This window comes from Panthera pardus, unplaced genomic scaffold (assembly GCF_024362965.1).
Source record: "Panthera pardus isolate Hobbes unplaced genomic scaffold, ASM2436296v1 HiC_scaffold_13, whole genome shotgun sequence".
NCBI classification, from domain to species: Eukaryota; Metazoa; Chordata; class Mammalia; order Carnivora; family Felidae; genus Panthera; species Panthera pardus.
Window position 1 is genome coordinate 169,267,930 of NW_026526688.1, and position 12,347 is coordinate 169,280,276.

General features: G+C 38.0%; 1 protein-coding gene across 7 annotated transcripts in view; it reads left to right on the forward strand.

Annotated features, from left to right (window-relative positions):
• Positions 1-12,347, forward strand: part of ATP8A1 (ATPase phospholipid transporting 8A1) — a 231,874-nt gene that overhangs the window by 103,893 nt on the left and 115,634 nt on the right. For all 7 annotated transcript variants that reach the window (XM_019413074.2, XM_019413084.2, XM_019413061.2 and 4 more), the window contains 2 exons: positions 4,430-4,479; positions 8,886-8,955. In XM_019413074.2, the coding sequence (XP_019268619.1) occupies positions 4,430-4,479; positions 8,886-8,955 (120 nt within the window). The remainder of the gene's footprint in view (positions 1-4,429; positions 4,480-8,885; positions 8,956-12,347) is intronic.

A 12,347-nucleotide genomic window follows, 5' to 3' on the forward strand; every position in this document is an offset into this window, starting at 1 on the left:
TTCACTTTTAAACCTATCTACTGACTTTGTCTTCTGTTAGATTAAATGAGGGTTTATCTCTCTTGATTCACTATCCCTTCCTGATATTACTGTAGTTGCATGACAGTTTTTAGTTAAACAGGTATTCGGACCCAATTTTTAAAATAGGCAAGAGACTTGAACAAACATTTCACAAAAGAAGATATATGAATGGCCAGTGAGCACATTAAAAAAAAATCATTAGTAAACAGTGAAATGCAAATTAAAATCACAGTGAGATGCTATATACCCGCTAAAAAGGCTAAAATTAAAAACACTGGCAGCACCATATGTCAATGAGAATGTGGCACAAGTGGAGCATCCATATGTTGTTAGTTGATATGTTAAACGGCACAAGACCTTTGGAAAAACCCTTAGAGTTTTCTAACACAGGTAAACCTGCACCTGACCCAGCAATGGTACTCGTCACTCATAATGACCCAGGAGAAATGAAAGCATGTGTCCCCAGACATCTAATGGAATGTTCATGGCAACTTTATTCAGAGCAGTCAAACGGTGGAAGCAAACCAAACGTCCATCAACAGGAGAAGGGGTAAACAAATTGTGACATACACATACAATGGAATATCCAAACAGTAAAAAGGAAGCAATTATTGATTCATCAACAACATGGGTAAATCTCAAAAACACTATGTTGAAGCAGAAGAGGCTAGACACAAAGGCATACATGCTCTCTAGTTTCATTTATATGCAGCTCGAGGGGCACCTGGGTGGCTCGGTTGAGCGTCCAGCTCTTGATTTCAGCTCAGGTCATGATCCCAGAGTCCTGGAGTTGTGCCCCATGTCAGGCTCTGCACTGAGTGTGGAACCTGCTTAAGATTCTCTCTCTCTCTCCCTCTTCCTCTGCCCATCTCCCCTGCTCACACTCTCTCTCTCTAAATTTAAAAAAAAAAAAAAAAAAAAAAAAAAAAAGACACACGCACATGTATATACAGCTCAAGATCAGCAAAAGTGATCGTGGGGATAGAATTCAGAACAGTGATTGCCTCAGAGTCAGGAAATGGATTGGAGGAGGGCACAGCAGTTTATGGGGTGATGGGAATGTTCTCTATCTCGATTGGGGTGGTTCCACAACTGTACCATTGTCAAATAACACAGTTTTCACTGACCTATACATTTAAAGTCGGCATACTTCATTGTATGTAAGTTGCATCTCATTAAAAAATCATCATTTGATGTTTGTTATTATGCCTGTACCAGTGTTCATAGTTGAATGTTGTTGTATTCAGGAATTTTTTTCTCTTTTTGTTTTTCCTGTTATAAATTATTTCCTGAAAATAATTTTTCCTTTATTTCCTAAAGATAAGTCCCTTATCTTTTTTTCAATTGCCTTATTTATTTTTTTAACCTATTAGTGATTGTTGCCATACCTTCTTGGTACACTCTTATCAGTACAGCCACACCATGTAATCTGTCAGTTGGCAGTTCTTACCTTGAGACCTCCCCATCCCTCTAGAAATTCATCATTCTTTTTGGTCTGTGCCAGTGTTGTCTAAGACCTGCTTCTACAACACTTGGGTTTTGTAGATTTTCTTTTGATTTTCTTCCATTTTGAACTATTTCCTGTATCTCAGATCTTCTTCGTGAACTTCCTTGTTTTGATGGGATACATTTCTTGTTTGTTTCTTCAGGTTAAAAAGTCATTCTCAAAGCAGAGGACATAGTAGTGATAGTCCTCCATAAGTCCAGCTCCTGACTCTCAGGATCTCAGATACACTAGTTGATGGGTCACCATTCTGTTCACAGTTGTCATCCTGGAATTGGTTTGTTGTCTTCCTAGGGACTGACTTTCTTTTTTTTTTTTTTTTTTTTTTTTTTTCAAATTTTTTTAATGTTTTATTTTATTTTTGAGAGACAGAGCATGAGTGGGGGAGGGGCAGAGAGAGGGAGACACAGAATCTGAAACAGGCTCCAGGCTCCAGGCTCCGAGCTGTCAGTGCAGAGCCTGATGCGGAGCTCGAACCCACGATCGTGAGACCTGGGCCAATGTCGAATGTTCAACTGACTGAGCCACCCAGGCACCCCTTCCTGGGGACTTTCTTTACCTCTAGTCTGTGTTAGATCTTTTTTTCCTGAATCCTATGTCTTCCTTGCTCTTGGTTTACTCTTTTACTTTTGTGGAATACATTCTTTAGTGACTTTTTGGAAGAGATACATAGGGAGTAATTTATTTATTTAGATAGTCTGAATAAATATAGAATTCCAGGATAGAAATTATTTTCCTTAGAATTTTGACTGCTCCACTATATTTCTGGTTTCCAGTACACCTAACTGAGAAATCAGAAGCCATTATGATTCCACAGGTTTTATGGCTTGCCCCTGCCCACTCCCCCACATTCTAGAAGATTCCAGGACCTTCTCTCTTCCAAGAGTTGGGCTATTTCATAAAAGTGTACCCTACCGGGAGTATTTTTAACCCTTTGTCCTGAGCACTGGTGGACCCTTTTTTTACATTTGGAAAATTAAATTCTGGAAAATTTTTCCATTTTCCTTCCCTCTTCCCAACCTACTTTCTCTTTTTAGAATTCTTGAAGTAATCTTTAACTTTTGTCTTCTGCTTTTCATGTCTTTGCCTTCTCTACTTTTTGAAACTGTTCATCAACTTTATCTTCTCAGCCTTCTACTCATTTTTTTTATTTCTTCTATCATGTTTTTGGTTTCAAGAAGCTTTTTTGTTCTCTCGATATTTCTTTTTTAATAGTATCCTGTTCTTCTTTCATGAATGTAATACATATATTACTTCTCTCAGAGGAATAATGACCGTTTTTTGAAATTTTCATCTAAAAAAATTTTACAAGCATTTAACAAAGCATTTAATTACAAAGCATTTATAAGCATTTAGTTAAACTACAGATTTTTCCAGAATATAAAATGGTCTCAAACTGTCACTGCAGTTGCTTTGTAGTGATTATAGTTTTGGGAGAAAATGTACTTCACCAAAAGCTAATCAACTTCTAAATGTTCTTTTCCTAAGTTTTCTCATTTTCTACTTAGGAGAAAAGAACGGCATTTAATTACCGTATCCCTTCATATGGAATGTATGGCAGACTCTACCAGGTCTTTGACACACATTGCAATATGCAGAATACTAAGGCCAGTTTCCTCCTATACTACCAAAGAGCAGTAGCCAGGGTATAAATATGAATCCTAAAAACATAAGAATTATTACAAACAGTCTCATTGTTTTAGACATTTTCTTCATGGGTCCCATTAAAAAGCATGTACTGGCTAATGCAGCAGGATTTCCAAGGGTATATAACACTGCAAAAAAAGTTTTATGCCACCAGAAAGGCACAGTTATCCAGTTCCAGTAATAGAACAGAAAATGCCACATATGAATCATGTGACAAAGCACTTCAGTCTGGTTTTGAAACTAAGTGAAGAGACATTCAGGCTGCTCAGGAGCCTCTTGTGCCCATCAGGAAACCCAACCCTGAAACTCTGCAGGTCAACTTGAAATTTTGTTTTTGAATTCTTTTTCCTCGAAATTGCTTTTATCTGTTTGTTTTTGATATCTCTGTTCCATGTTAGTGTCCTTAGATGTCTGTTAATCTTATGGTTCAGAATGAGGAATTTGAAAGCTGATGTGACGGTTCTGAGCCTACAGGGGTATTTGTCAACACTGAGCTTTACTCTAGGTTGGTCTGGGGGGATTTGTTTGGGAAGTCATAGTGTCTGTACCTGTAAGGCTTCTCTCGGGCTTATTGAATTCCCCAGAGAGTAATGTTGCAATTCTGCCTGGGAAGGTCTGGCTGAGTAGTTATGGGTATTGGGACCCAGCATTTGATATGAATATGATCGCAGTGCACAATGTATCTTCAGCTGTGCCAGTCAGCTTCTAGACAAAAGGATGGGCCAGTGCTGAGAGCTGCTTTTCAAGTGGCTCCTACCCAGTTCTTCCCATTTTAGGCCCCTCTTTTGTCTCAGAATTCTAGAGCTCTCTGCTTTCTCACATCCTTAAACCATTTAAGGATTATGTGGTATAAATCAAGTGGATTGTCAGCCTTTCCCATGACCACTATAGCATTCAGCCTTCTTGTATCTGCTAAGATGCCATTCATTGATCTGTGTTCTAGCTTGCAAATTTCTGGTGCTGTTGTCCTCTTTCTGACTTTCCTGCCATTGTAAGGTTTGTTTTGGGGTTTTTTTTTTCCTTTTTTTAAGTGTTTACTCTAGTTTTAGTGAGACTTTGGGATAGACAGAAATTAAATGCATATGTTCAGTCTTCCATCTTAACCTGAAAGTTAATAAATTCAATTAAAGAGGATATATTCAGAAGGGACGCTTTGTTTGTGCTATTTTTTACATTAAAACTTCATGCATAGGGTTTATTTCCAAAAAGCCAAAGATACTTCCAACCTGATGTAATCACATATTCCTTTTCTTCTAGTTGGGGCAAGAAGAAAGATACGAATTGCTCAATGTTCTGGAATTCACCAGGTAAAACAGCTGCTCTGTGATTTATATCTGTGAGATGAAATTCTATACATTTTTGTTTTTCTCTTTTAAATAACTAGGAGTGTGCTTTATTTATTTAGCTAAATTTATTTAGACAAAATACTAAAATCATCAGTGTAGTTTATAATTGTCATAGCTGCCAATAAGTCATAAACACCCATCTTCAGAGTACTGCAGGACATGACTCCTGGAGGCAGTGTAAAAATATTTTTGAACATAGCTGGTCTGCATCACAACTGTGGAGTATAGGACCAAGAGTCCCATGGCTGGTGATCTGGACACATTATACTTAGATGCACTAGGATTTATGTGTAGTGAAGATGAATCAGAGTCAAGAACCCAGCAGTCTAATTCTGTGTTCATTGTATCTAATTATCTTTGAGATTTCAGAAACCATATCCATCCCTCCATTAGGTATAAAATCAGTTACCATCTAATAGGGAAAAGCAGCAATCAAAGAGATTATCCTACTTTATTTCTTAAGGTCAAATAATAGATGCCTTCTAATGATAATCAGTGATATCTCCGTGATTTTGGCTTTTTTATTTCTTCATGACTATGGAGTTTCCTAACCTACATTCTTAGGGCAAATAGACCTCAGTTAACAGGATGGTTTTTAAAGATTGCATCACCATTAACAGGGCACTTAAGGCTAGGCCACGGCCAGGAGGTAACACTGCTCTTCAAGGAAATAAGAGTTTACCTAAATCCTTGAACTTTCTCCTACATAAGGCAAGCTTATACACTCACTGACTAGAAAAGGCATTTCCTACATTATGGAGGTTCCTCAAAAAGTTAAAAATAGAACTACCCTATGATCCAGCAATTGCACTACTAGATATTTACCCAAAGGATACAGAAATACCAACTCAAAGGGATACATACACCCTGATGTTTATAGCAGCATTATCAACAATAGCCAAATTATGGAAAGAACCCAATGTACATTGACTGATGAATGGGTAAAGATGTGATATACATACACAATGGAATGTTACTCAACCATAAAAAAGAACAAAATCTTGCTATTTGTAACAAGGTGGATGGAGCGAGAGAGTATTTTGCTAAGTGAAATAAGTTAGAGAAAGACAAATACCATATGATTTCACTCATGTGCAGTATAAGAAACAAAGCAAACGATCATAGAGGAAAAAAGAGATGAAAACCAAGAAACAGACTCTTAGAAGAACAAACTGATTACAGTTACAGAGGGGAGGGGTGGTGGGGGATGGGTGAAATAAGTGGTGGAGATTAAGGGATGCATTTATCATGAGCACTGAGTATTGAATGGAAGTGCTGAGTCACTAAATTTTACATTTGAAACTAATAATACACTGTATGTTAACTGGAATTTAAGTAAAAACTAAAATAAATAAATAGAAACACTTGTAACTTACTGGGAAAAAAAAGTCATTTCCTTTTCTATGCCAGCTTTGGTTGCTATCTTGGTTGGGAGTGACCGCATGCCAGTGGTTAATATAAAAAATAATGGGGTCTGTCTAATGTATTGTTTAAACACTGCTCTCTTTACTTGTATGTGCTGAAAGACTCAAGGGAAAATGCATGAGAAGTTGGATGAGTAACTATAATAGAGCATATATATATATATATATATATATATATATATTTCTATATATAATAGAGCATATATATATATATTTCCAAAATGTATTCCTGGCCTCTTTTTTTCATGTCAAAGTGGCTGTTTTTGCTAAGTCCACTTGCATTATATCCACAAGATACTATAAATAGTATATCATTAGCATTTGGGTATGTTTGTTTATTAACACATACCTGGAAGCATCATGAAGAAAAATAAAGCACGGTCAGGGGTTTAAGGTCTATCAGGATGTAGCGATGGGGCAGGCATAAGGATAAAAGTGAGAAAAGTGGCTATGGTGGTATTAAAAGAGGCTCTGGGAAAAACATTAGTGGTTCAGACTAGGATGATGGTAGTGCAAAGAAAGTGAAGTTGATAGAATCCAGATACCTTCTGGAAGAATGTCAGGGGGCCTTTGGGATGGATTGGAGGTGGAAGAAGAAAGGAGGAAGGGGTTAGAGCCTCTGGCGTAAACAGCTGAGTAGGTAGAGGTGCCGTTTATACAGATGGCAGATATAGGAATAGATGTGCGGGATGAGATGTTTCAATCATTACGTTTGAGATGCCCCTGAGATATACGGATGGAGGTGGTGGGACAGGCCATGGATATGAGGGCCTGGAACATAAAAGAGAAGCCTATGATTGAAATATAAATTTGGTTCTTGTTGGCCTGTAAATGGGCTTTCTCTCTCTCTCTCTCTCTCTCTCTCTCTCTCTCTCTCTCTCTCTCTCTCTCTAAAATAATTAAAGCCAAAGAAATGAGTTGGATCTCTTAGATATAAAATACAGAATGAGAGAAATAAGAAAGGCTGAGGATTGCTCTATGACTAACCCCAACTTCTAAGGGTTGATTAGAAGAAGAGGAATCTGCAAAAGAAACTACTTTGTGGTTAGAGAGGTAGAGGATAAAGAGAGAATAACTGCATAGAGCCAGGAGAAGAGGTGAATTTCAAGGTGACCGTGGTCTTCTGTGTCAGAGACTGCAGTGAGGTTAGGTGAGCTGAAGGTGGAAAGTATATGCTGAATTTAGCCACTCAGTGGGAAGGTCAAGAGAGAAGTCAGGTGGCAGTGATGGGGTGGGGGGGCGTTCAGGGGATATAGGTGGAGACCATGAGTGTAGCAGTTGTTTGAGGTTGAGTTGTGAATGCGGATGTGGCTCTCTTGGGGCACATTCTTTGGGCTGAGTTTTGTAGGAGAGAGACTCAAACATGCGCAACTGATGAGGAGGACCCAGTCTAGAAGTGGAAGACGCAGACTCGGGAGGGCAGCATAGCTTGAGGAGTGAGGTTACTGAGGAAGAAGAGTGAGAGAGGAGGTTCACATGTGAAAGGAAGTCCTCTGATAAGAAAAGAAATACTTCCTCCATTGTCAGGAAAAGAGGCAGAGAGGATGATGCCCAGCAGATAAATGTGTAGGTGTTAATGGCAAAAAGAACAGAGATGTTTTGTCTGTAGCTTTCATCAAGGTGAATTGCAAAAATTCAAAGGATCCAGAGTACAAGGGTTCATTAGAGACTTGGAGAAGGGAGAAGGTGTTCCAAATCCTGCAGATAGAGAGCAAGTTTATTAGAAAAAGGTGACATGTTGCTGAGCAGTAGTGAGCACCCAGGTGACATGGATATCTTGGATTTCCTAAACTCGGTGGCAGGGTGACTTTTCTCCAACTATGTCCTTCTACTGTGGTGCCACAGAAAGCATTCCCATTTCCCCAAGATTTGTGAGTTTTGCCAGGAGAAAAAAGGAGCAGAAAAGTTGATGAGTTTGGGACCATCTCATTAAAGTTGGATTAAGGAGGCACCAAGAAGGGCTGAGACAGAATATAGACTATTCAATGTCATTACGGAGAGGGCCCAATTGAATGTATTCCCAAAGCACAGGGACAGCGATCAGAGGTACTAATACAGTGGGGATTCTAGATGGAGGAACAGAAGACTCAATATTTCTAGATACCTCAGAAAGAAACTCCTGACTGTGTGGTATGCTAGGATACCATATCTAACTGCTCCTTATATTGGACTCACCTCAGTTCGTAGCAGAATATTGTAAGGTAAACAAATAGATACAGACCCTGGAGAAGTCCTTCTTCTCCCTCATTTCTGGAGAGAATGCTTATATGCGCCTGTTTCTAAATGAGGCATATCTTATGCAGTCTGTGCCACTTCTATTCAGTGTCATTTGCTATCTCTTTGCAAATGCAGTGCAAGATGCTGTGTGTTTGACTACCATTTTTATATCGCCAACGCGGTGTTAAAATGCTTGTGCTCATTAGCTTAGCTTTGTCATATAAATTGGGCTTTTTACATGATGCCAGTGGTTTGCTAGTAATCATTGAAAAACAATCGTTGTGAATGCATAAGTCAGTTTTTAAGTGCCAGTGTTTGCCTTTCTGTGTGGTTTGGGTATATATTTAACATAGATTATTATTTCTGTTTGTATTTAAAGCTGTAACATACAATTCCCCTTAAAAGACACTGACTTTAATATTTTTTAAATCTTAAAACATTGAGCCAGAACTCTCTTCTGCTCTTGCAGGCTTCCTGGGATCCATTTTGTAAATTATTCCTTTAGGGCAGTGGATGGTACCCTGGTGCCTTAAAAAGACGTAATGTAACTTTCAAAGATACCCAACCATACACCCAGGGGACAGTTTGTGTATGTTGAAGGATAGGACTCATAATTTGGTCACATTTACTTTTTCACTGTGAGCGTTAAAATATGTGAGGCATGACAAACATATATATGCATATTCTCAGTATGATGACACATTATGGAAAACCTCTTTCTTTCAGCGCTAGAAAAAGAATGTCGGTGATTGTTCGCACTCCATCCGGGAAGTTACGACTTTACTGCAAAGGAGCTGTAAGTTTTTATTTTTGTCTTTAACAGTTTTGATTTATGACGGTTTATAATGTATACGTTCAGCATTCTGCTATGGAAATGTAACACAGATGTTTAGCATAAAGTTGCTGACATCCACTTTCCTTGGTGTTTTATAGTAATAGTGTTCAGCCTCTTCTGGTGAAATGCGGAATTCCTTCTGGGTAAATTTGGTGCTTTGAAAAAATTTGGCCTAGGTTATGTATATAATTCAATTTTTGATACATAATATTTGAGGTTTATATTATAAAATACGTTAGAAGACAATTAAAGTAGAAAATGCTTTGAAATTGTATTAGAAATGTAATGATCCACACCAGTTTGAATCTAATTTTTTTAAAGACCATAGAAACGTGGGGAAAAATTGGATCACAGTGACTGCTGTAATTTTCATCATATGGTCATTACTATTTGTTTTGCATTGTTCTAATTATAACAGAATTTCTAACTATTGGTTGGCTTTTGTATATTGGCAGGTTATATTGACAAAAATAGTAATTTGTCATTCGAAGTGAATTTTCCTAGTTAAAATATGTTTACACTCATAGAAATCTAAATAAGGGGTCTACAGACCAGAGCCACTTTTTGTTCTTAAAATTAGCATTTTTCTTCTGAATTATCCTTTCTAGACACCTAATCTACTTGGACTAGTCAGATAACTTACCAACTTAGAACTTTCCAATTTTAAATATAATTGCAACCTTGATTTATTGAATGAAACTTGGAAACTGAACTTATTAGGAAGCCAAAGCTTATTACTTAAGTTTTTGTTGAAAATGTTTTTCAATGCCTTGGTTTTAAAGCATTGAAATGCAATTTTGAATGCCGTGTTTTTAAAGCATTTTGGTAGAATTATTTCGTGACGTCTCATAAATTTAGCTTTAGAATTCCTCCGGTTGTTGACTGAAACAAGTAACATTTATTCATTGTGTGCACTTTATCTACCAGCCTTTCAGCTGGATTTTGGAAAAAGGAAGATAAGACCCAACACTTGTCAGGAGCTGAGCCTAGTCAGGAAAATATATATAAAGAGAAGACTAGTATACAATATTGAGGTATGCTTTAAAGCTCTCCTACATTCCAAGGGTAGTATTTAGTGATAAGGGAATGATTGATATGTGTCCAGTTTACACTCAACTTACATCCTTCCATTCTTAGTTTTGAGTAATCGTCCATCTAGAACCTTTGGGGAGTTAAAGCACTGAATAAACTATAAAAACACTGGATTTCCTTTTTGTATAATCATGGAGAGTTTGTATACATTAACTTGCTTATTGCATTGTTTCCCCTCACTCCCAACCAAGTTGGCTGTGAAATGCCGCTGAATGCTAAAAAGGCAGAAATATGTAAAACAGCAAGGTACACTTGAGAACTGCACATAGTTTGGCAGAGAATAGCAGAATTCAAGGCTGGCAAGGTGAGCATGCATTAGGTCATGCATTATTTTCATGCTCACGAACTTATATTTTTTTCTGAATTGTTCTGATGCCATTTAGGAAGATGGCTTAAGGCAGAAAAGAGATGCATACAGTGTTACCAGTTGATGCTATTGACTATAGTCCCAAGAGTTGATAAGGATCTGAACCAAGACAGTTGCAGAGAGGATTGAGAGGGTGGAGATTTAGGACTTAGTAACTGATTACATGTGGGTGATGAGGGAAACCATGATCTAGGATTGTTATCCAATTTCAACTTAACTGGGTAGACGAAGTGGTACCATGTCCCATGATAGAGGGTTGGGAACTACATCTGGGCCATGAGGCAGAGATGTTTGGATTATACAGGGGAAGGAATCTAGGGTGCTGATACAGATTTAGGAGTTAACAAGTATAGCTGGAAACTAAAAGCAGAGGATTGATGAGATCTTGTAAGGAGATATTACATGAAAAGAAGAGGCTAAAAGTGAAGAGTAGAGGATCTAAAAAGAGAGATTTGATCAGGATTGGGGAGCAGTGGTTGGAGTTTGGTTTCTGTGAGACAATGGGGGCAAATAGTGCTTTCTGTAAAATGTGGATGGGAGCCTCTTTGATGCCTGAGACAGTGATGAGGTTCCTAATTATGAGAAGAGACTAAGAAAAGTTCATACCAACTCTGCTGGGGGGTAATATAAAACCATCAGATTGGGGTACACACAAACAGGGAGAGAGTGAGAGCAAAACTTAGGGACACATGAGGAAAGTCTAATGCCGAAGAGAGAACAAGCATGTAAACCACAGGACACGAATTCACTCCAGGTGAAATCATTTGTACAGACAGGTCTGACCAAGGATGCTTAGAGCTCAACATGATTTAAAAAAAAAACAACTATTTTTAATCAAAAAGAAGTTGGGGTTGAGGGGTGGGGGTACATGTAAGCTAAATTGGAAGTCATAAAAGATCAAGAGAAAACATCAGTAAATGGAATAAACTCTAAACAGAGTGGAAGGGGCAGAGGCAGAGTTAGTGAATTGGAAGACAGCACTGAAGAGTTCATCTAGAATATAGCACAGAGAGATGGTGGTTCTCTGTGTGTGTGGATATGGATGGTTTATTTTTTTATTCTTTTCCAGGTTTTCTGCAATGAAGTTGCCTTGCTTTTTTAATTTTAAATGAAAAAAAAAAGGAAAAGTATACAATATACAGTTTATGTCTGCAATAGTAGCCTATTTTTAAAAAGTTATATCGACACAAATAAAATCTTAATTTATTCAAGAAAATAAAAACGCTATTCCAATAGGGGGTGCCTATAGGGGCGCCTGGGTGGCTCAGTCGGTGAAGCGTCTGACTTTGACTCAGGTCATGATCTCTCGGTTTGTGAGTTCAAGCCCTGTGTGGGGCTCTGTGCTGACAGTTCAGAGCCTGGAGCCTGCTTCAGATTCTGTGTCTCCCCATCTCTTGGCCCCTTCCATGCTCATGCTCTGTCTCTCTCTTTCTCTCAATAATCAATAAACGTTAAAATACATTTTAAAAATACTAACAATTAAAAAAATAAAAGATGAACAGGAAAACAACTTTTCAAGTGAAAATCGACCTAAGATGAGTTATTATTCATCTTGAAGCTGTAGACTCTTCACATAAACACCTGGAATCTGTGCCGTGCACTCCAGGAACATCCCCTCATGCACTGTTTTCTGATCTTACCTTGCTGAGGGCTAGGACACCAGATAAGTAAATCCAGTTAGGATCTTCTGTAAATGTAGACTCAGTAGGTTCTAATCCAATCCTAAGGGTGCACACGCTTTCGTTCCTGTGAAGAAACCTTTTTTGGTCCTAACCACGTACCGTATATTTGATGTAGCTCTCTGAATTAATGAGCATTACTCTGGGTAAAAAGTTGATCTTCATGTATTTCTGACAGGTAAGCATGGCCAGTTGTGACTATCATTTAAAAACAT